At 39.4% G+C, this 25313-nt stretch overlaps 1 protein-coding gene across 2 annotated transcripts in view; it reads right to left on the bottom strand.

The window, feature by feature from the left end:
• TRIO (trio Rho guanine nucleotide exchange factor) overlaps positions 1-25313 on the bottom strand; it is a 244668-nt gene that overhangs the window by 171495 nt on the left and 47860 nt on the right. For both annotated transcript variants that reach the window (XM_063400159.1, XM_063400170.1), the window contains exon 2: positions 4682-4756. In XM_063400159.1, coding sequence (XP_063256229.1) covers positions 4682-4756 — 75 coding nt within the window. The remainder of the gene's footprint in view (positions 1-4681; positions 4757-25313) is intronic.

Below are 25313 nucleotides of genomic sequence, written 5' to 3'. Positions count from 1 at the left end.
ACTACAAGAAGGACACTGAGGTGCTGGAGTGTGTCTAGGGAAGGGCGAAGAGCTGCTGAAGGGTTTGGAGGACAAGGCTTACGAGGAGCCTCTGAGGGAGCTGGGGTTGTTTAGCCTGGAGAAAAGGAGGCTCAGGGGACACCTTATTGCTCTCTACAACTCCCTGAAAGGAAGCTGCAGTGGGGTGAGTGTTGGTCTCTTCTATAAGGTAACAAGCAACAAGATGAGAGGAAACGACCTCAAGTTGCAGCAGGGAATGTTTAGATTGAATATTATGAAAAATTTCTTCAGCAAAAGAGTTGTCAAGCTTGGACAACCGGTTGCCTGAGGAAGTGGTTGAGTCACCAGCCCTGGTGGCATTTAAAAGATGTGTAGATGCAGCACTTGGGGACATGGTTAGTGGTGGGCTTGGCAGTGCTGGGTTAAGGGCCGGACTCAATGATCTTAAAGGTCTTTTCCAACCTAACTGATCTTGCAATTCAATGATTAAATTAATTACTAGGAGAATTTAGATGTATAATAGTTTACATTCAATACATAGATTGAGCGGGTGGAAACTATTTAAGCATTTCATTACTTTTATCCTGTATTTTTATCCTGTTCTGATTTGCAGATCCCCAATTATCAGTTTATAGTTTTTAATTTTGTTAGCAACATAGGAAAATCTAAATCCACTTAATATAAAAGACAAAAAGTCTGACTTAAGTAGCTCCACTTAAATGCATTCATCTCAGTCATAAAATTCCACAGACTTGCCGTACTCAATAGTAAAATACAATTTTATATCCAATCCCTTGCTAATGACAACAAAATGTTACAACGGCTAAGCACCAAATTGAAGCCCAGTAGGATGTCTTTATGAACACATCTATAATAGCATAGACAGATTCTTGCAAGCTAAATTTCATATATATGTTTTCAACCACAGATGTGTGGATTGTTTTTTTCTGTCCCATGGAAACACAGAAAAACACTATCTTTAGCCCACAATTTCTCATTTCAAATCAGCCACTCATTGCAATTCCATGTTGCTAAACAAAGTTCTTCAAAAATCACTTAGAAAGGAAGGCAAAGGGAAGATACAAATAAATATAAAAACAATAAATAAAACCGGTCACTCAAAAATTCATCACTACTGTCTCCAGCACAGTGTGTGCTTGCCAGAGACACTAAGCCTGGTTGTCAAAGTCTCTAGAGATTGTCTACACTGGACATGCTCCCTGTGAGACACCAAATGAAACTTAGAAAAGGCAAATGCATCTCTGAATCTCCATCACACTACAATGCCAGAAAGCAAAACTTAAAAGAAAATTCATATCCTTATCTTCCATGACCCTACTAAATGAGACCTAAGATAAGAAACAGAGTTGTTTCATTCTAATGGAGAAAGGCAAGCCTTAACCATCCTGACTCACTTGCCAAGCAGAGAGCTTTGAGTATTTTTACATAGCAAACGACAGGAAAAAAACAAGACAGAAGCTGTAAGAGAAAGGAATGATAAAGGATAAGACAGAGTCCAACAGGGCCCCACTGAGCTCCAGAAAGCTCCACTGAGCTCCAGTCCCACTGGACTCCAAAGCTACCAAGTGTAGTTGATGTCTGCTACGGCCCTTAATGTTCTCTCTCCTCGCTGCACAACAGGCCATTACCTTCAGATCTTAAAAATTTGTTTCAACTGGTAAATGCTACTGATTCCAGAACCCCTGAAAAAGTAACTCAATTGCTTAGGGTGGATATTCTTTAAAAAGCAGCAGCTAGCAGAAAAACGGCCAAGATGAATTGTCTTTAACACTCTCTAAGCATTTTAAGCAAATGCTTTTTTACATGCTGTCACCTCAGACTATTCCTCCAGGCCTCTCCCACACTGCAACTCCCGTACCATGCAGGTTTTCAATATGGCCTTTTTATGTCATTCTGGACACCACTTCAGTTGGCTCCAACTCCATGTATGCCATGGAAGAAACCCATTTTTTTTAAATGGTGCTTAAATTTCTGATAAATCATATCCTGAAACTTCTGTACATCAGGGACAAATTCTGTTGTACAAACTCCAGTCCTAGATGATCAATAAAGACAGCCTTGATTTTAGATGAAAAGAACTGTACTATTCAGTCTTAATTCAAGTAACAAAATTGCAAATAATAAAAAATAGTCCCTAAGACTTGGGGTTTTTTCATCAGCTCTAATGACAGCTTTCTTAGGCCTTTTACAATAACTAACTCTCACTACCTTTGTTCCTGATGCTCCTGTGTCATACACAAACGGGAAAGTCAAAAGCAACAATGCATGAGGCATCAGTGGGAATTTCCTGTTTTGCAATAGTCTTTATCCAACTCAACCCCTATTAATCTTTAAGAAAATCATATTATGCTACTACTGCTTTCATCAGTAAGACTTCCATTTTAATCCATTTCCTTTGATACCCATGCCCCAACCCACTATTGAGATATTCTGTTTATGCTGAAGTGTGTCACACAAACATCTATCTGATCAACTCATGTGAGTCACCTACATGCATCATTTCTGTTTAGTGCACATCACTAACAGCAGTGTTCTCAATGGTCTCCAAATGGCACTAATTCCAACAGAAATTCCAACAGGCTGAGTAGTGCAGCTTTTTTAAGAAATGCCTTTTTACCTAGTTACAAAGTACTCCAGGTAAAGCTAAACAGTTAGCTTTTATGGCAAGACAAGTTACCAAGGGCTATTTCCTTACATGAAACCAAGATAAAGTGCACCTTGTAAGAAAATGCTCTCCTTGCTTAGGTATGTGTAGAGATACGAGAGTATTTGTACTTTGACAGGTTTCAGTTTAAACTTAACACAAAAAAAATACATCTAAGACTCTATTTGTACTTTATACAGAAGCTTAGAGATGTAACTATTTCAGGTGCTAAGACATTCATTTCTCAAGCAGTTCACTTCTAGGTTAGGTAAAAATCTGTTCAGTAAACCAATAGTCTTCCTTAACTTTGTGTTCCCAGGTATAGAGCTTGACAGTTCTAGCTGCACAGTGGTTAGGTCCTAGTGATGGTGGTACTTTTTGGGGGAAGGGGAAGAACACACTTAAGAGCGTTGCTGTAAGTTGTTGTAATCTAGGGTTTCTTAATTAATTTGCACTACTAATGTATCTCATTCCATTTGAGTTTCACTTGCAATAGAAATGTGAAACGATGGATTTTGGCAGATCAGTTCATTGCCCACTGCTGTTTGCTCCATTCTTCCATTAGGAGTTGCTACCACCCTCACGCAGGCAATTTGGCAACCATTTATTTCTGCCAACCCCTCTCTGTTTTGGTTCACAATTTATCATCTCCCCTCAAATTTATCTTCATCTTTCATTTGGCCCATTTTACTTTCACTGAATTAATGCCTTTCAGAATGCCATCTGCTTACAAATTAACATTAGAAAACCCATCACTTTTCAGGTCCCTTCTAAGGACTCTAAACTAAGTACTAGGCAACTTGAAAATTCAGACGATTTGGAGTGAAAACTGACTTCATTTTCATTCAATGCCATAAGACAGGTCCAAAAAAGAGTAATGAGGGATTGAAATATTGTGCTTAACCCCCTTTTCTCCTCTTTCTTCCCTCTAAAAATAGAGTTTTAAGCAAGCCTTTACCAGCACTACAATTCCCATGTTACCATGCTACCAGGAAAATTGGTCTTACTCATTACAGTTGACAGGAACTTTTAAGAAAAAAACACCCCAAAAAGGAAAACAAACAAACAAAAAACTTCACCCACACATCTTTTTGCTTTGCACCTCTACTTTACTTGGCAGAGTGGACAGGATAAAGTACTATGTACTACATGCTGTACTTGCAAGCGTCAGCATCCATGCACCACAAATCTCAGAAAGAGTACAACTGCAGGAATAATTTTATGTGTTTTAATATTTACAGACAAGAGCTTTACTTTTGCCATCCTTGACAAATTATCCAAAAAACCGATTTCAAATATGAGGCTGTCCTCTAAATCATTTGACACTATAATTATGGCCGAGAGAATAATGGTGTTTAATCCCTACAGAAAGTCACACCAAAATGCAGTTTACAAAAATAAGCACCTCAGCCCATCTTTCCATCAAGTAAAGTTACTTATGAAGTTATAGACTATGTTATGATACTAACTCATATAAATCCCACTTTTAAATCCTCCTGCTATTCCTTCTTCAATAATCAACCAAATTCAATGTGTATGCTGAAACTACCTAAAATTTTTACATGCTAAGTCAGTTCACCAAGAAAATACTAAGTGTGCTTCAAAAGACAGGGAATTGAAGGTCACTTCTGCAACAGACATATTTCTCCAGAATATGCTGCAGATGGGTCAATAACAAAGGCATCTCTATGAAATTCCCCATCAGAAGAATCAGAATTAAGAAAAGGAATATGACTTTGGTACAGCAGGTTCTAAGTTGCTGTAAATAATGATGTGCAGGCTGGGGGAATGTAGGACTTAACATGACCAAAACAACAACTAGCAATGTTCCACATTCAAGAAAACTTCCTTTATTATGCCTTTCAAAATGCTTCTGTCATGTTTAGAATATCCAACAGGAATCAATGCTGCCCTAGTGCTCCATGAATTTTGTAATGATATTTAAAGTATTTAAAATACCATTTTACATGCTACAGACGGCACAGTTGGGAATTCTACAAGAGAAAATAACTGTACCTGAAAGGTATGCAACTTTTTCCTTTAAAATTGGCAATACTTCCATAGCTTTCATTTCATCATTTTTGCGAAACCCTGAAATAAAGAAAAGAGAAGATGATTAGTCAAAAATTCACACAAAGTCAGCTTCTACATTTAAGGAATGCACAAAAAAATAAACCAAAAAAACCCCCACATTTGCCTTTATAATATATTCTGAATGCTATGATTACAGGAATTAAGATAATCTTACAATAAAAGTCTGCCAAAAAATAAATGAAACTTTAAAAATATATTAAAGGACCAGTCCTCACTTTGACCAGCTTAACACACACAGCATGGCCTGGTAGCAAGCCGCAGTAGAAAACAAGATACCAGAATTAGCCTTTTTCATTAGTTAATAAAAACTATCACATGGATCCTGTGGCTTTTATGCATTCCAAATCCCACTTGGTTTTTTTTTTTTTTTTTTTTTCCAGCAGGGAGGAAGAGTATCAGGCTAATAGGAGTAGGCATGCTTAGGACAATTACCAGTAAAAAAAAAAAACAAACCAAATCCCAAACCAAAAAACCACCCAAACCCCCACAACAACAAAGACAAACAAACAAAAACACCCAAACAAAAAACCCCACCAAAAAAACCCAACCCACCCAAAAAACCACAACAAGATCCACCAAAAATCCCCAACACCATTTACATGCAACTTTTCTTAAGTCAGTTCTGTAAGCAGATTTTTTTTTCTGCTGCCTGACAGGAGCAGCATTTTGCACATTTTATCATACTAACTCTGTACATACGTAGAGTATGATACAGTGCCCAATGTGAGTGATTACAGTCAATGTTGCAAAGCAGCACATGACCAGCTTGTCCCTCCCTCTCTGCTTCCTATTTCTACCACTCAATTCTGTGGCCAAATTCCAAAGTTCTTCCTTCTTTGACAAGGAAGATTTAGAAAGCATTTTTTTACCTTACGTATTTCACCTGTACAATACAGAATTGGTTGTTTTTAGGCCTATTTTGTTCATCTTACATGAAGAGATGGGTGACACATCTTCAACTAACTTATTTGTACAACCCTTCCTGGTCTGTTTGGATTCATGTGTTGTTTAAAATAATCCTGTATCTGAAGAAAGTACCTTTGCTGGGGTAAGTGGGAAGCGCATTTCTTCTCTATAACTACTGCTGGTAAGACTTTTCCTCCTCAAAAATATCCAAATGTTTCATATCCTTTGGTCTCAGGTTCTGAGCTTAAATGAAAAAGTTGTGCATTTCTAAACTAAAACTTGAAGATATCAAACTAGTGTCAACAAGTAACATAAGACCCAAACTTAAGGAAACCATATATGTAAATTACATCACAGGTTTTCTACTCCAGACACGAGTACCAAGACTTCTATGCCACTACAGTATCTAGTTATGGGCACTATACCCTTCAAAACAGACCCAGGGTGCACCAAGCACAACACCCAAGGGACAAAGATGCTCAGGGTGTTTTCATGGCATCACCTAAGCATCTGTTTCACCTGAAGAACTGCAGGAAGATGTGGTGGCAGTCCTCAGAACACAGACTACTGGTGACAAAAGCTTGGTAGAATTACAGCAAGAGGTTCACTAGATGGCAGAAAATTCTGTAAAGGAAAGAACTGGGAATAGCACATAGGATTGCCTGTGCAAGACTATGGCCTATCCATGACTTGGGATTTTTAAAACATGTGTTCAGACAAATGTCTGTCAGCAATGGGTCCCTCAAGTTCACCACAACTGAAGCATTCAACCAGGGCACTGTCTCAGCACTCACAGAATGCAAACAAAAGAAAACAAAACAAAACAACTTCCAGCCAGATGGAAGTTCCCTGGTTAGTTCTTTGTTTTTCCATGAACACCACAGACCAAAAACAAACCCCAAATTCAGTACACATTCTCAAAAAGGTTAGACTAGGAAAACTGGTTCCTTGGGTAACCATGTGGCATGGAGGGTTTCTGCATGATGGACTGTATCTTGTATTTCCACAGCAATTCCAGACAGGCAAAGCAGTGCAGGGTTTACTTTCATGTTTGCACTTGGGCTCGCAAGAGTCTAAGACACAGCCAAGGAACCTCGTGCATTATTACTCCTCCAGAGAACTGGCTATGAGTTATCAGCCTTTTACTGAAACTGCCTATGGTTTTGTTCCTATTACATTTTGTTATGGACTAAAACTCTAAACAGCTTTAAGAAAAAGCTTGGGCTTAAATAAATCACCTAAAAAGACAGCAAATACCCTTTTCCACCTTGAAATACTTGGGCTTTAGTTGACTGCTAAGGCATACAGGCACACTTCCAGGGTTAATTCTTTTTTTTTAATGTGCTTTGAGCTACTCACCATAAGCTTAATGCCAATTTGGCATGCTCAACTTTCGTATCAACCATGGCAATTCCTTTTCTTTACAGTAAATTCGGAGGTAGAAAACACTTTCTCCTCACCTAAAAGGCATGCAGAAACTACTCTGCTGTCCTTCTTAGCTCAAAATTAGCCAAGACACTGATGTTACCGCAATTGCTTGCTCAGATTTCTAAGCCCTCAAACTACTTCACCTCGGATGATGACGTGCAGTAGCTGCACGTTTTACTTTGCCTGTGGCATGTAAGAAGTGAGAAACATTTAGCTAACATTTCTCTGACTATTAAGGGGCCGCTCAAGGTAAACAGCCTAGCAAATACGTTAGTGCTTGGCTCACGTTCTGCATCTGCATATCCTTAAGGCTGACTGCCTGGGATTATCATATTCCTGCTGCTCTAAACAGTCTATTTTTATTTCAGTTCTGCAGTGTTAAAGCTTAACTGAAAAGACTGTGGGGATTACAACAGATGAAAGAATGCTAGGGAGCAAAGAGGGCGAATACGGCAGGAAAGTATCATTTTTATCTCCAACGAAGCAAAAATAAAACAAAAACCAGCAATATAAGCAGGTCTTAAGAGCTTGGGGTGGGTCCTCCCTCCCCCTTTTTAAAGCCTCTTCTCCACAAAACATTTGTGGATGAGAGGATTTGAGGATTTAATTTAAAAAAAAAATTAGAAGGCATTTACGACACTCAAATGAAATGCCTTAAATATCTGCACCAATCTCTCCCTCCAGAGCTCAGCATCCTCCGCGCCAGCCGGCTGCATCACATGCTCCTGGGGGTGATGTCATCCGTGCCGGGCCGGCGGCTGCAGCTCCCGCCGCCGCAGTGCCCGCAGCCCCGCCCCGGCCCCAGGCACGCACGGCACCCCGGCGGGGCCGGACCCACGGCACCGCGGGCACCTACGGCACCTACGGAGCTATGCCGTGCCTAAAAAAAGAAAGTGTGGCTTTCAATATTAAATACTACATCTTTTAAAGACCATTTCAGTCTTAAACTGGAAAACCATGCTTCATGTCCTCTACACCTATTAAAGGAATACTCATTTTACACTTTTGCATTTTTAATAGGTAGCATATGCCCTTCTGTTGTAACATACACTGTACATGTGCTTTTCCCTAACTACCAGCAAAGAGGGAAGAAGCTCAAATTATGCTAATTAATATTTAATGTCAGTATATCCAGCAGAATAAGTAACACACGATTATATAGTCCATTTCAATATAGGAGGTTCTTCCCAGCCCTCACGAAGAATTACACAATTACACAATCCCTTGAGTTATACACAGTCTCTTACTAAACAGACACTTAATAGAAAACAGCTATTTAAATGCTGTATCACACAACTAAAGATCTTTACAACATGAAATCAAGAAACAATGTCACCTAAATATTTTATACATTGGAAAATTAGGAAGTCTTCCCCACACACATTTTCTCTTTGTTCCCACAACTTCAGAGCCTGAAGACACCATCAGCTACCCAAATTTAGCAGACTTGTCTATATTAACCTTTTTTCTCATGCTGTATAAAACTAAGATATTCTGCTGTACTATATTATTTCATTATACAAGTTAGAAGACCCATGAAAAGACAGCATTTTGGGACAGAGGTATCACCCTCCGAGGTTTCAGGGAGCCCTTTATTTGAACGGCCGGGACAAGCCCTTCTCATCTGGACATTTGCAAGTGTTCCCAAATCCCACGGTGACAACCTCCCTGCAGAGCCGCCCGTCCATCTGCCCCGGAGGACAGAGAGTGACCCTGTGCAACACGGCCCCTTCTGCTTAGAAAGCACAGCATTCCGGGAACTCTGCTGCTCCCCACACACCCAGCCAGCTGAAACTTCCCAGAGGTACTGAAACACATCACGAAAGTCACCTTTAGAGGGCTAACAGGAAATGGGTGCTCAGTGTGGCAATTCACACTACCCAGACAAATGCTGGATTAGTCTAATGCCGAGGCTTCCATCACACGAAGGAAACGAGGTAACTGTGCTAATCATCTTGCACTGCAAAGATCGCTAACTAGTCGGCCACACAGTTAAGGGCAGCAGATAAAATGACCTTAAACACATCTTCCAAGGTAACCACTCGATTACAGAACTATGATACAAATCAGTGTTGAAAACAGCTTCTCCAAGAAGCATTGCTACCCCAAGAACATTGAAGAGTTTACTTCAGAGGTAGCTTCAGTGATGTGCATTGTTCAGTTATGGCAACAAACTTAAAATATAGGAACAGAAATCACGACGACAAAAAACTCAGAAATGAGGCTAAGAGCAGCATCTCTTATCCAAGATGTTGACCAAGCAGTCATGCATTGTCACACACAGCTGACTTTAAATTTTTAGGAAACGTGGCTGAAAAAAACCACAAACGCCAAAAGGGAATGCTATTATCCTAAAAACTCACGCTCTTAATAACACAACTGTAATTTTATTTTCACCTTGCAAATAAAAACAGTATCTTTGAACAGGCACAAACAAAAAAAGCCAGACTCAATCCAGATTACTTTGATGCTTTAGACTCTCTTGGATTTCAGAATGACTCCCTGTTGTGTCATCAACAGAAAGCAAGTGCCTCATCTGCCAGGCTGCTCACTCTAGCACCAGACTTCAACCCCCACCTCTTCTTTGACAGAAATCCCGTGCTGAATCAAAGAAACATCTTTCAGTGAGTTATTTTCCAACAGAGTACTCTAATCACTTCAATGGACCTAATCCAATAGACTTTTGCTCAAAAATGCACATGCTATACTAAGTTCTACAGGAAGGAAACACGCATAGAAATTGCACTCAGAACTGCTAATTACCTATTACTGGGTAACAACTGGACTGATCTAGGTTAGTCTTACATGAAAAGAAGTATCTGCTAAAAGATGAGAGATAGAACAACTTCCATGGCTGGGAAAGACAGTTTCCCAAGCAAACCACCGATGTCCTTCACTCAGGCAAGGCAGCTGCAACTGCAAACCATTCTCCACAAATTGCATCCACTGGTCAGTCCCTTTGTGTTTAGCCTTATCTTGAAGAGAAAACCTCAAAACTGTAGCCAATCAACATTTAAGCAAAAAGAATCCAAGATGTTGATGTCTTTAGCATTTTTTCTATTTCACAGCATGACTTACATCAATGACACGACACTGAAATCTGAGCCACTCTCCCTTTATTTGTACAGCTATCCTAGCTACGTTTCAAGACAAATTGCTTCTTAGTTAATCAACAACGAAGGGGAGGAAAAAAAGTAGCGCAGAGAAGCTCAAATGTAATTACATTAGTGCATTATATTAGTGATTAGGGTTTCATTATTTGCCCTTTTACATTTCCCATATCACAAGATGATGACATCCCGTAAGATTTTAAAGATGATCTTAAATCCCAGAATCCTACAGGTTTATTCAACTTTATCAGTTAACAACTGCATATGATAAACCTCAGCTGCAAGTTAACCTACACACTACCTCCCACATTTTTCAAGTGTCCAGAAAGACAGCACAAAGCAGGTTCCTATTGTCCATTTTAATACGGAGAGGCTTAAAAATTAGTCAGTAAGTAGATTTCAAAATAAGGTATTATTCAATGAAAAATAATTTTAAACAAGATATGAGGAGAATCACAAGCAGCCATTGTGAAAATTTTTATATTCTTATTCTGAATTTACTACAGAGAAACCAGTATCATTAGGTCAGCAGACCCATTAGATTCTTTTTTTCAATCATATTCAGAAAAAATGATTGTAGAACTCTGTAATTCCTTGAGTTTGTAAATTAAATCAGACTACTGAGGCAAAGGTGAGAAAGAAAACCGAACTTTCATAAGCAGCAAATGGCAAAAACCCATCAGTAAGCAACAACATACCCCAAAGTTGTGGCAAAGGCAAGCAAAAAGTAACTAAAGTTACTGCACGTATGGGATTACCGATAGCTTTCCTTGGTTTTAACTCAAGTATTTGAAGTGCCAATTTCAGTTTTATGGTAGGCTTAACTTCTGGAAGCAAGTAAAGGATTCATAGAGCAATCAGAGCTGCCAATTCACCAACTGCACTGTTACTGCTTCCCGTTATAGACATTGCCTACATTCAGTGCTGCTCAGCAATCTCACACCATCTTTCACATTGCAACAAAGCAAGAGAATTCAGGAAAATTATGGCAAATACTGCGATTCTCCTATCTTCCCTCAAGCTTCATGAGCTTGCAGATGACCAGGTTCAAAATCATCTCAGGAACACTAACTTTTAGGTACACCTGTTATGGCATCTTTAAGACTGCAGATCTTTCTTCCTAGAGCTAACAAGGAACTACCAGAAGGTTTTTTTTCATGGCATACAGATCACTGGGCAACATTAGTAACTTTGGCATTCATCATTTATTCATTCCTTTTTCTCAGTCCAGATTCTAAAATCACTGGAGGACTTCAACAAGGACTCAGTTTAGGGGCATACCATCGAAGTGGCATGATTTCAGAGTTGTGCCAGCAGCCTTCGTCATGAGCTTGAGCAAAGTATTTGATGTAATCATTTAATGTTAAGATCCTAGTCCTGCATTCAAAGCAACTCCAGGAGTACACCTTTGACTCCCACCAGCTCTGATCAGGCTCAAGATCCACTCATCAAGAAACATTATACCTTCAAGCTCTCGCTTTAATCATAACAGCTCACAGAAATGTTCCTTCTATTCCCATTTTGTTCTGCATTCTATGCACTCTCTATACATGCTGTGGGGAACTTCACCACATCTGTACCAAGCTGGTATGAAGTGGCAACCAGGACCTCACAGAAACAGACAGCTGAGAAACTGCCTTGAAATAAGAAAATGAGATTCACTGGAAGGTTACTATCTCTAAGTCACTTTCAGGTTTTGGCATATTTGCTAAATGTTAAGAAGTTCTCTCTTACCATTTTCAACAGCTTTCTGCTTTGCCCTGACAGCAGGACACACCTCCCATCTCTGCAAATTATGGGAGAAGCACAATGTCATACAGAGAGATGTGGGACAAGAGAAGACTGCTAGTGTAGTTGACAGCAAATACTCAGACAAGATCAACTTCACAGAATAACCTTGCTTTTCTTGGAAGCTGGCATGCTCAGCTATTCCTCAGTTAGGAGCAATTACCAGGAGATTAGCCACCTCAGATGCATACTGCAAAACCTGTTGAAGAGCTGTCTTAATAATCTATGTTAAAGAAAATTCCAAATGCTAAATCATTGTTAAAAATCTGCAATTTCCTTTTAAGTATGTAACAAGAACCCTATGGAGTTATCCTTATTTTGTAGCGAGGTTCTTTCCAACCTGAATTACCCTTTGATCGTATGAAACGTGTACGACAGAAGTACAAGCGTCCATTTTTCAATTCCAACTTAGGACAATAGAAATCTGACTCATTTTCCTCTTAAATGAGAGGAGCCGTGTTCCTAAATTTTTCTGTCCCTTAGCAATGTTCAATTTGTTCTTGCTGTCCTGCCGACATTGCTGGAAGTTCATTTGTTTTGGTGGGAACTGCTCATCCATCTCTAAGTGCTGTGATACTTCAATTCACTGCCCTGCTGAGGTAGCAAACCTTTTTGTTGGGGTAGCACACAGCTCTCCCTGCAGTCAGACACTTTCCCTGCTCTCTGTTGCTACAGACACTCTCAGGGCTATCAGGAGGGTACCCAGCCTCCTATAAAAGACTGGTTTAACACATAGTTGTTTTAACAACAAGATCTGTAAGCAATCTTACTTATTTTTCTGTTCAAAACACAGCTCAAGTAGAAGGCAGTAGCTTCTGAATTCTGTGCAGCAACAGCTGGAACATAACATTTTAGATCATGTCCTTTGGCTCTTGTTCCAAACCACCATCTGGAGAAATCTCTTTCCACAGTGAAATTGATGAAGACTACAGCAAGGGCAGTAAAAATAAGCAACTTAAAACAGCTTGAAAATCATCCTGTATTGTTTTATTCTGAGCAATAATAGGAAGACCTATTTCCATCAGCCCTGAAATCAATCAAAAATACCAAAAACCAGACTGCATATTCTTCAGTAAATATACCTTTTTATAGCATAAAGTATTACTTCTGGGCTTTCTAGCATTCATAGATCCCAATATTGGGCATTTACTGGTATGGCATTTTTTCTGTTCTCTGCCCTCTTTTATTTTTTAATATGCACATACTTTTACAACATTTTCTTCACTTTATGGAAATACATATGTAAAAATTAGACTCAGTCAAATTCATACTTAGAAACATTAGTACTTAAATAACCTTTTTTGTTGTTCTTGTTGAATATTCTTCCTCCCTCCCCTTCCCTTCTTTGCAGGATATTTCATATTCCTTCTGTGGAAAAACTGGCCATTTGCAAGAAGATGTATGCCAAATAACCTGATTTGTGCACAGTTCTCATTCCTTCAAATTCCCATTTTATTAGTTTGCAGCTGTAGGGAGCTTGAGCTCCAAAAGCCTTGAGACACAGGAAATGTAGGATGCATCCCAGCTTCCCTAAGACATTACAATGCACATACATGAGATCTATGTGAGTAAGAAGGGGGAGATGGTTTTCTTCATCCTGCGTTGCAAGAACAGTCAGGTTCCTATTCAGTAAAACGACGGAGAAAAAGCATTGTTCACAGCTTGTTTTATACCACCCTTAAACTTCAGATGTGTGGCTGTTACAAGCATTTGGAAGGGGGAAAATAAACTTTTACATCAGAGCACCTCCCTGTTCCATCTCTTTACTGAGCTCATTTTACTTAAAACACTGATTAGCATATGCCAACATATTGGTTAGAATGAACCAATTCGTAAAAAAAAAAAAAAAAAAAAGAAAAGAGTAGCAATGAGGAGTCCGCAGGGGAATTAAAGCTTGGGTATTTCACTTTTAGGATGTGAGCGGTTGCTAACAGCAACCTGTCTCCCTCCCTCCCTCCCTGCCTTCAAGGGAGAGGAGGATTAGCACGGAACGCCAAAAGGGATGTCCAACACACGTCTCGTTTGCTCAAGGATTACGTGAGAAATTCTAGCCTGAATTACTCTGAGCAGGTGTGTGTTCTCACCGCACACGCCGCGTTAATTAAAAAAAGAAAAGGGGAAAAAAAAAAAAAAAAGGGTTTAAGACAATAGAAGGCAGAGAAGGCGAAGAAGCGCTGGCCGGGCGGCGCGGCGGGGACGCGGGGCAGCGGCGGGGGCGGCGGCAGCGCGGCTCCCGGGCCGCCGCAGCGCAGGCGGCAGCGCGCAGCGCAGTACGGCACGCATTACATCACCGCCTTTGTGCGGGCTCGGGGGAGCCGCCGGAGCTGCAGCCCCGCCGCCGGAGCTGCAGCCCCGCCGCCAGCCCCACACCGCACGGAGGCAGAAAGAGAAGCGATCTGGAGTCACGTCAGCCTTCCTCGCCCGCACTGCCGAAACGCCTCGCCAGCTGATCCCTTTGGGAAATTTCATTAGAAAGAAAAAGACCCTTAGCACGTTTAGCTTTATGAACGGATTTCAGACAAGAATAAACAGAAAGGATTTTGCAGATTGTCACGACTAAGAAAGGGAGATTTCATTCTTCATTTATCAAATTTGTTCTAGCAGATTATCTCCTTCAGATGACAAAGGCGAGCAGCCCGAATCTCATTAGAGCTTCATTTAACACGGCTACTGAAGTACACAAATTTAACCTAAATCAAGGCTGGGTTTTCTTCGTGAACTCCAACTTACTCAGCGCCTACGTTATTGCAATGAGAGAAGATTAACATCTTGCCTTCACTTCCTTCCATTTCTGCAGACAGCTTACATGTTACTATAAATGCAGCATGTGCACTTTCACGACTCTGGTCAGAAGCACGCTCCCCAACTCAGCACCCAAATCCAGCATTTCTCAGCAGCTCACCTATCCTCAAGTCATGAGTAAATAAGCTTCAGTCTCATTTTTATTAGGGATATGTTGCATATGCAACACTAAGATAATTAAGGATAAGCAGCATATGCAACACAAGACAAAGCAAGCAGCTCCCAGTGCTACTTAGGATAGAAATCTGTACATATAACATTCCAAAGACATTCAGATGACTGTTTCTACAGCTTCAATATTTACATGCATCATCAAACAATTGATATCTATTACAATAATGTTTCTTACAATTTATTACATTAATATTTCTTTAGGAAAACCGTTATTTGAAACTAGGGGCATTGCATTGTACTCCCAAGTGCACTAATCTGATTGTCCTTCAACTTAAAATAAGATCATGTATGAAATATTGCTCATTTTATAGACCAAACTAGTAAAAAGCCATTTAAACTTGACTGTAATTTACTACTTCCTGCTACTTGCCAGCACAACAAATGCATCCTAATAGTTGTGAGCATCCACTACTGCATGCTCAAATTTTTAATACCCTAACTATGGACGCTGATCTGGTGGCTCCTACTGAAATAACAACTATAGTAACTTTTCTGTTAGCACAGACAACAAGTATTCACCCATCAGCTTTACCCTTCAGTCTTCTAGAGCATGGATAATACAAATATGCTATATGCCCAATATAGCATATTGGGCATACAGATATATATATCCAGGCATCACCTCCATAACACTGCCTGCTAAATATCAACACTAACAAATGTCTTCCGTATTAATTTTTTCAATAGAGGGCATTCCTCACATGGGCATGTTCAAGCACCTCTGATCCATGCTATTAAAGAACATGCTGAGACTTACCAGGCGTTACTATCCTATAGATACCACGTGATACCATCTGGAAATCAGGGTAACAACAATGATTCAACCACTGGAAGTTACAATATTTTAATTAAGTTCACAAAACTGGCCTAATTTAAGCTCAATTAAAATGGGCTTGTTGGTCTACTACACTGACTCATTCCACAAAAAAATCTAAATGCATACGATTTCCTAGAAAAGCTCTTTGAGACAATAGGAGCTAACATTTTAATTGCATTAAAAAGCAGCAAAGTACTTTGGCATGTGTATGAATGCATTACTTCAGAAGTCTACAATGTATTTTAAAAGCACTAGGTAAGATTTTAACAATGCCTCTGCCTTCATGTCCAAGTCTTCAGTTCTTGACATCATTACAGATTCACAAAGCTGTCTCTGAAGATTTTAAACTCTACAACCAAATCAGCAGTCCATAGGTGTAGTTCTAAATGACCTAGCAAGCTTAATTAGAAATAATAACTTCTGTAGAGTAGAACAATAACAAAGGGGGAATTAGATTTCTCTTAAGCTGTTTTTATCTTTATTATTTACACACCCAATCCTTCTCATCACATTAAAACACAAGTTTATGGCATCAGTACAGAAACAGTTGCTATATTGTTTAGTTTGGCAAGTATTTTTATTTTTGTAGATTATTAAATAAGAAGCATTCTTTACTAAAGTGCTTTTGGTATAGAGCCACTTTTGTTGTACACAAGTCATTCTTACTCACTTTTGAGCTCCGACATCCAATTCAAATTGCCAACTCTCATATCTATTATTATTTATAAGAAAAATCCTGTGATATTATCTCATGTCAGAGGTTTACTGAGTCTTTTTCTGCCTGGCAGCTATTGTAAGCTTGAGCAGGAAGTAGCAGCACATCATTTTTCAGCACAAGCAATTTTGGTATAGACAGATAATGAATGTATTTAGGACTCAACATGGGGAAGTGTACCGAGTCCAACATTATGTACCGCAGCACAGCTGGACTGCAAGACCTGGACTGCAACTTCTCTGTAACAGACTCCTCCAAAAGTGCTCATGGCTGATACAGCTAACAGCCTCCTCTTTATGCTTCCCTAACTCAGCACAAGCGTATACAACCAGCATCACACAATGCATTTGGTATTTAAAAACGTTCTTCCCAAATCCTTTCCACATGCAGTTCTCCTGATATACTTTATCCTTCCTACCACTGCATCAACCTTGCTCACGCTGACGACAGGCCACCTCATTGGCAGTACCTGACTATAGGGGTAATAAAAGTAGATGGAGCATTTTATCTACTATCCATTTACACATATCAGGAGGACTGGTCCAGAAGTTACTGAACAATCTGAAGTGTATGTACAGCAATATGAGATGTCTGGAGACGCTTTCCTCCAGCAGATGCTCTGACTCAGTGTATTTCCATTCTCTTGAGAATCAGAAACAAGACTTAGTCCATTACCACACACAACTAATTTGTATACAAATTTATCCCAATTAGCTCAAATCAATACATTTCCAGTGTCAACTGAGTTCTGAATTCAGTAACTGAGCATCAAGCACAAACTCTGTGGTTTCTAACCCTTGAAGGAAGCAGCAGCAAGCAAGCTAGCAGGATATATTAGTCAGAACACTAATACTGTAAGCAGCAACAAAAATGCCCTGGTTTCAAAGCAGACTTTAAGTGGTACTATCATCTCAACATCTGTGGAAAGGAATTATGAAGTACTTGAGACTTCTAAAAAGCAAAACTTTGAACTAACAGGACTTACTCTGTCACTTATGCTTGAAATAATGATATGCATGATAACATTAAGAACCTAAGTTACAGCACCACTATCCAGCATCTCTACTTGCCTTCTTGATAGCTTTGTTTTGTAAAGGAAGTTCACTTAAGATTCAAAATCAACAAAGCTGAAGTTTATTTGGATTTATGAGAAAATACCTAGTATGAGTCCAAAAGAGTTCTGAAACAGGGCCAATATCAGAAGCTTAAGTTCCCTACCAAGTGTGAGGGTTGCTGACAGATGTGAGATAATCCCGTCCTTACAGAAGGCCTGCTTTTGACCTCTTTGGGTAATTGACTGCCATTAAAATCACTTTTCAAATGTCTGTTCTTACATCCAGATTTTTTTTGAACTGTAATACATCAGGTTTTTTGGCTCAATGACTTTCTATGGATATAAGCTCCCTGACTTTATCAGACATTTTTTTACCTTTCCAATTCAGAGCATACTATTCCACATTAAAAGGCATTGGTATTTTAAAATTTGATTTCTCATAAAGGCTTCCAATTAAATGTGACAGCAAAGTTTATTGTGATTTCCTGGTTTTTGTTGCTGTTGAACTGTTTGAAATGGCTTCTGATTCTGAACAATAGCCCCTTATCTCCACCAAATATCTGCTTTGCTATATCCAAATAACTGAATCACTCTTAGACAAGAGTTATAGCAAGAAAGAATTGCTACAGAGCCTCTAGATAGGAAGTAAAACTTTCCAGTCTGCTTCAATTTCATCAGTTCAGCCCAGTGTTGCTACCTGATGGTTTATCAGCACCTGCCAGTAAATTACAACTGAATTGAAGGCTTCATTATACCAGGCATTATAACTTCTTCTATCAAACACATTAATGCAATATGATATAGTTAGTGTAGGCAAGAAGCAAATATTGGCAGCTGGTGGACAAAGATTTAGAGGAAAGTTACTTGTAGTTTTCTAAAAAGGACGTAATTAATTATTAAACATTAAGACTTAACCAAAGTGCTAACTCAGAAGTCCACTAAGAAACTAAAATATTTTAATTTTTCTGGTACAGAACATCTGTGCAAATAGTTATTGATAGCTCATGAAATGGTTGTGGGGGCAAATGTGTGCACACATGCACTGGCACACACCAAAAGCCAAGGAATGGGCTCTGTCAAGTTCCATGCAACTGCACTGTCCCGAGCATAATTCAGCGAACATTCCCTGTTAGTGGCCAGAGTTCTACAGTAAGCAGGCTAGGGATTCTTAGTTTGATTAATCAGTACCATGTCACTAGTCTACTATTACCATGTTAAGTCAAATATCTGTAACTCACTTTACATACTATATTGTTTAAAAAATGTAGGCTGAAATACTCATCTTTGTTTTCCTTAAGGGAAGTTACTGATCAACATCAGGGCACTCCATCCACATGGGTATGTGTACCTCCAACAGGAAGGCACAGGGATATCAACATGACTGCCTATAATCAACATAAATGCCTATAATATATCACACAGCAAAAGATACATATAATGAGGACTGAAAAAAAGTCCCTTATGCTTAAATGGACAATCAAAAAAACAAGAGAAAATATGATTGACTTATTCAACACATGCCTGGTATCTCTGCACTGATAAAGTACAGTAGGACAGCAGCGTGTTAGTAAAGACTGGTTCTAGTAACTGACCATTGAGCTAATCCAGTTCTGAAACTCCAGCCCATTAAACACACAGGAAATTAGTTACATAAACCAACTGCACCCATTTCTATTCAGGGGTACCACACATTAGCAGCTCAGCTGAGTTTGGATTTTAACACACTGTGGCACACCCAACATGTTACCTGTAAAGTTAACTATCTCATATGCCAGCTAGAGTCTTCAGCTGGGAAAGATCTCCAGTGGTTCTCTTTGTTCCCAAGAAGATAAGCCTATTTCTTTTTAAGGAGAACATCATGGAAACCCTGCATTACAATAATATTAACCTATAGAAGACAGGAGCATTTGTCGGAAAGCCACGGATCAAATTACAGAGGCCAGAATTACTGCATAACACCAGTCAGCTACAATGCCATCCTCTGAATTCTTCACTCTCTAGAATAGCAGCTTTAGAGCAAGAAAACAACTGGCTCAAAGATCATCTTTAAACAAATAGTTGTCAGGTGAGTAACTCTTATTTTGACACAGGCAGCCATTTGCTTATCTGTGTACATCCTTTATCTCTAGAGTCTTCTTCCTTTACTTGGAAGTGGTATTCACCCCGAACACACCACAGGCATTCCTTCTTCATAATGAGTTCAGTATCTGCATTTATGCTCCCTTCAGTGGATGACTAATATTACAAGCACACTATTTTGATTGACACCTAATATCATAGCTGCCATTATCACTTACATCATGCTAAAACATGAAGTGTTACCCACATCTATTTGGAGAGTAAAAGAATACAGAATTGCTTTGACACATTGTCAAGTACTGTCAAGATTCACCCACCATAGCTATGTTTTCTGTTTCTCCATCTTACAAGGTCATTAACTAAGAAGTAGAGATGATTTTACCACATTATAGCTACATACTCAATTTCATTTTGAGTATTATACAATAATGTGCTAGTACAACACAAAGTTCAAGAAATAGTCAAGTGACTTACCATTCAGAAGTATCAGTACACCAGTTTTTTGTTTTGCATTCCATTTATAAGAACACATTGTTCCTGCTCCCAGACACTCAATATGTCTGTGGCCAACAGAATGGATAAGCTAAAAAGCGCTTGGGAACAATAGGAATTTAAACCCTTATGCCTTATCAGGAAAAATGAACCCCCATTTCAAAACACTCAGATTTGAGTTCAAGACCCCAGTAAATTTGATGTAGTTTCCATAAACGCTAGGTTTCTATCTTCTATTTCCAAGTCAAAACATTTTTCAATCTTGTTTGAGCAGTCAGATGAAAAAAGGTACAGTACATGTCCCAAATCCAAGTCATCTTTGTCAATGTGTATCTTCTGCCTGTACCGCTTGCTTGACTGTCAGTTTGCTTAACAGTTGCTCTGCCTGGATTTACTACCAAATAGGCTTTGACAGTGATTGCTATTTAATCCTATGTAATACCCAGATGCAACTGTTCCCAGATCAGAGGACAGTTTAAAAACACAGTCTCCTTCCTGGCTACATACAAGCCTGGAGACATGCTAGAAATCTTGTAACTGCAAAACTCAGTAATAGGAAGGACCACTATTGTAAATAACAGCTATTAATCTTTTGTGTATTTATCTGTGACAAGAAAATGTTATTACTATATGTTTCCTTACTCCTTATCCAAAATTCCAGTTTAATAAACTGAAATTTCTAATGCTTTTATTTTAGGCAATGACACTCCAATAAAACTGAATAACAGAGTTCACCACCTGAGTGTCTGGTCTTAAGCCACCCACCACTTACAGCAAAACATGCCATGAAATTCAAACTCAACAGTCAACCCACTCATCTTACACAAGCCTACTATTTCAGTTGTAGAATCTGTACACTAACTGGATGTCCAGTAACAATTCTCAGTTACTACTGTCACCTTTAGAGCTGTCAGCTTCAAGGATCTGCACAGGTTTTTTGTACTTGGATCAACTGTAAATTTCATCTTATCTTTTGTTTTTATGAATTATATGATCTAGATTTGTTACTCAAAATACCTCAGCATACACAAGAACTTGCTAGGAAGGAGATCCTGCGTAAGTATATAACTAGGTCTAAAATTATTTCCCTAATCATTTCATCTCTGCTTATATTTACTTGAAATAGAATCCTTCAATTACACCTGAACGTCCTTATCCCAGTTTCTGAAATGTTTATCCTCCTGAAGAAGATACTGTCATGATCTAAAATCAACATACACACTGCCTTAGAAAATGAAAACTGAAGTGATGTATTTTAAGTTTCTCCTGATCTGTAAAACACAAGAAAGCCCATTCCAAAGCAAAACTTAAAAACCCCTACCAACACCCCAGTATTCTGTCTAGTTACTACCCCAAGATATAAACCAATAACGTGCATAATTATTAACTGGCTGATAAATTCATCATTTCAACATAAGACATACCTAAGATTTAGATAACACTCTCCATCAACAATTTAATTACGAACAAACTAAGCATTAGTAGTACGAGTAACAACTCGTGCCTACAACACCAGATGATGAAATGTAAGATAAATTACAGTGAAGAACAAAATATTCTGACTTCACCTTAAAGATAATGTTTGTTCTTTCAACGTCTCAAACCAAAATTCAACATACATGAATAATATAACCTATGGATTTAAACTTCTTAATGCCATCTAGGAGAATGAGGGATTACTGCACTCAGACAAAAGAAACTGGCTCATTTGGGCAGGTTGACAAAGACAAAACATGAAATAGAATGTAAAATTTTCAGTCATTCCCAACAGTGACACATGTGCTAGCACAAGAAATCCAGGCCATAACTGAAGCATTTCTGGGCAAACTGACTGAATGTCCCTACTCCAGGACAGCTCTTGTGAAGTGCCACATCTTATCAGACTACGGTTTAAGCCCTGGCATCTTATTAATAAACCTGCCTACTGGTTTATTCACAGGCAGCTGTCTTAATGCTTCAGGAAAAGCAGAATTCTGATTTGGCCTGTGCATTACCTAAGTTACCCAGTTTACACCACGGAAAAATGTAATACACTTCTTTGCTTTAAATTAGGCACTGCCACTTCAGTGCTGAAAGAACTCAAAGACATTTAAGATGATGACCTCAAATTAAGACAGTCCTTTCTTTCACACTGTTCTGTGGAATACTGCTGCTCTACTGTACAGAAGTATTTTGGCAGACAAAGACTCCAGCCTCCTGTCAGCACTAGTCTTCCGCAAACTTGTTTAACAACTTATACAGCAAAATTAGGATCAAGCCAGATAACTCCTGCATAATTTGACAATACTTTGCAAACCCTGCCTTTGATTTTCAGGACTTCCAAATAAAGCAGCATGATTTTGTTAAAACAGTTAACAGCAGATTAGCTCATTAAAAAAAATGATATAACTAAGAAAAGCCTTTTTTAAGCAAATCAAGAAAGAATCTCCTTCTACCATTTTCCTATGCTCATCATGTAGCAGAATCCTTCCTGATGCACATATCAGAAAGTGTGTCACTGGCAGTCAGCTGCACAAAAGGGAAAGCATTTGATCTGTGTCACAGTCAGCATGTCAATCCGCAGCACTAATACCTTTGCCAACTAACCTAGGACTCAGCCTGTCCTAGCTGAGGGCCACCACAATTCCATGTCAGTCCGCATAAAAAGAAAATTAATAAACCCCTCATTCTTCTTCAGGAAATGAGAGTACAAAGGAAACCAACAAGGAATCTCTTTCAGCAGTTTCCAGACAACATGCCTCTAACATGACTCAGGCACTTGAAAGAGTGTTTTACCACGAAACACTGCTCCATACATCAGCAATTACTTTAGTAAGACTATGCCAACTATGTAAGCAATTCGACTTAGAACAGGGTGCCAGGGTTTACTGCTGAACATGAATGCAGCTCACTGTGACACGCCAGTATCTGTGTAGTACTACTGCTGGCCCTGCCAACATCATGTGGGCAAACCTATCAAAGAAACTATTTTCCCCCAAAGAATTGGGAAAAAAAAAAAAAAAAAAGCCAGTCTAGTACATGCTACCTAACTCCAAGCTAAACACGGATCACATAGCAAACTCTTTCATTTGCAATGGCAGGCACATTTGGGCCAGGCCTGCAACTCTTCACTTCTACCCAGCAACTGCCTGGCACAGCCTGGGTGCCCACACTATGGGCACAGGGAGGAAGGAGCCAACTGAGTCTGCCTGTAACCCTGAGAGACCACCAGCAGTCACTTACTCACCCTGGCACACAGACAAGCCTCCAAGGCACAAACCCACATCCTGTTGCAACAGCCTGCATACCTAGCAAAAGCAGCAGCACACGTGGTGAAGCTATAAAACTGACCACTGTCCTAATTTTCTGTGTCCTTTCATAGAGTCTCATCTCCATGTTAGTTTTCTATTTTTTCTGGAAGCATCACTGTGGTATTAAATCATCAAATTAGAATTTACTGCATTTTTCCCAATAAAATTTCTAAATCATTCTTTTTAGTTTACATGAGCATGTAAGACAAATTTAGATTTGCATGTTACAGGTAAACTTTTTACTAGTCATAGAAACAGCTCTCATTCTGCAATGTTTTTTTTTATATTAAATCTTATTTGAATTTAATTCTCAGTACATTCTTGCTTAAAAACATTAAATGCCAGTGAATATTGAAATTCTTTCTATATTCTTTAGTTGAACAGAAACCTGTAACTTGAAACAAGTAAACCAAAAATTGTAGGTAACAAGGGTACCTGGGCCCATTTTAGGACCCTGAAAGCCAAAGCAGCTCCCACCGACTCTGCATAATGCCGATCCTGGCTCCAAACACAGAATGGCTCAGATTGGAAGGAACCTTCAGAGGCTCACAGCTCAGTCTCCTGCTCAAAGCAGGATCAGCTCTGAGGTCAGACTAGGTTGCTCAGGGTTTAATGCAATTGAGTCCTGGAAATCTGCCAGGGCCATATTCCACAGCCTCTCTGGGTGACTTCTTCCAGAGCCCAACTACCCCTGTAGTGAAAAACCTGCCATGACTGTTTCTTGTTCCTCCCACCACATGTATGAAGAACCTGATTTCTCAGTTCACTCTTTCTCAGTGTCAGAAAGTTATGATTACACACCCCTGAAGCTGCCTTGTCTCCGGACTGAACTTCAGCATCTCCTCACATGGTAAGGTGTCCAACCCAACAAGGTTGGTGGCTCACCAGCCGGACTCAACACAATATTCCAGATAGCGAATACCGTGTGAAAACTGATCATCTCAGTCCACCAGTGGATGTCCTGTGGACACAGCCCAGGACGCTGTTACCCTTCCTCACTGCTAGAGCACACTGCTGGCTCATCTTTAGCCTACTGCCCAACAGGACAGCCAGCAATTTCTGTATGGAGCTGCTATTAACCACCCAGTCCCCATCTGTATCAATCCACTATTGGCTGATCCTCTCCTCCCTGAATCCTCTCTGTAGGTACAAACACTGGTAGATCTTCATGGTGGAAAAGAAGGCATTGAGGAACTCAACATCTGCATCAGTAGAAATTTAACCACCCACCTCACTCAGCAGCAGCACTTTTTCCTTCTTTATTCTCCTTTTGTTAATGTTGCAGCAGCACCACTTGTGGCCCTCAATGTCTACCTCTTATTTCAAGTCTAGCTGAACATTTGCTTTCTTTTGCATTGCTACTTGGCATTTTTTCTGCAGATTAACTGTTAACAAACTTGCTTTGACATCACCTAATTCACTGTCTCAAGAGCTTTCCCCTTGAACTGATTCCTCCTAAAGTCTATTTTATCTTTGGACCTGGCAAGGAAAGTACATGACAATTTCATTGTGCATGGAGACATTCCTTGTCCCCTTGTTGTGTTCAGTTTTCACAACCTGTTCCAACAGTCCAAGTCTACAGATGGGCTTCCTACAGTTACCACTGAGCACCCAGAAATACATTTCCTAAATGTGTTTCTTGTGGTTATATTCTTATTTGCTCACTCAGAAACAAGCTTATGCTTAAAACAGGGAACAATTAGAGGAAATGGTGAATCATCTCAGAAAACCCCATGTATTTATCACACTATTAATCTTCCTGTTAAAAATCCAGGTGATGGTAGAAGTTATTAAACAGATGTAGATACATTGACAGTATTGGCTATAGTGACAACAGATTGACACGGTTAAATGCCAACAGTATTACAGACCTATAAATTAATCTCTGGGAAAAAAAGT

The sequence above is a fragment of the Prinia subflava genome, chromosome 1, assembly GCF_021018805.1.
Source record: "Prinia subflava isolate CZ2003 ecotype Zambia chromosome 1, Cam_Psub_1.2, whole genome shotgun sequence".
Taxonomy (NCBI): domain Eukaryota; kingdom Metazoa; phylum Chordata; class Aves; order Passeriformes; family Cisticolidae; genus Prinia; species Prinia subflava.
Note: the sequence above shows the minus strand (reverse complement) of the source record. Positions and strands in the feature narration are given on the sequence as shown.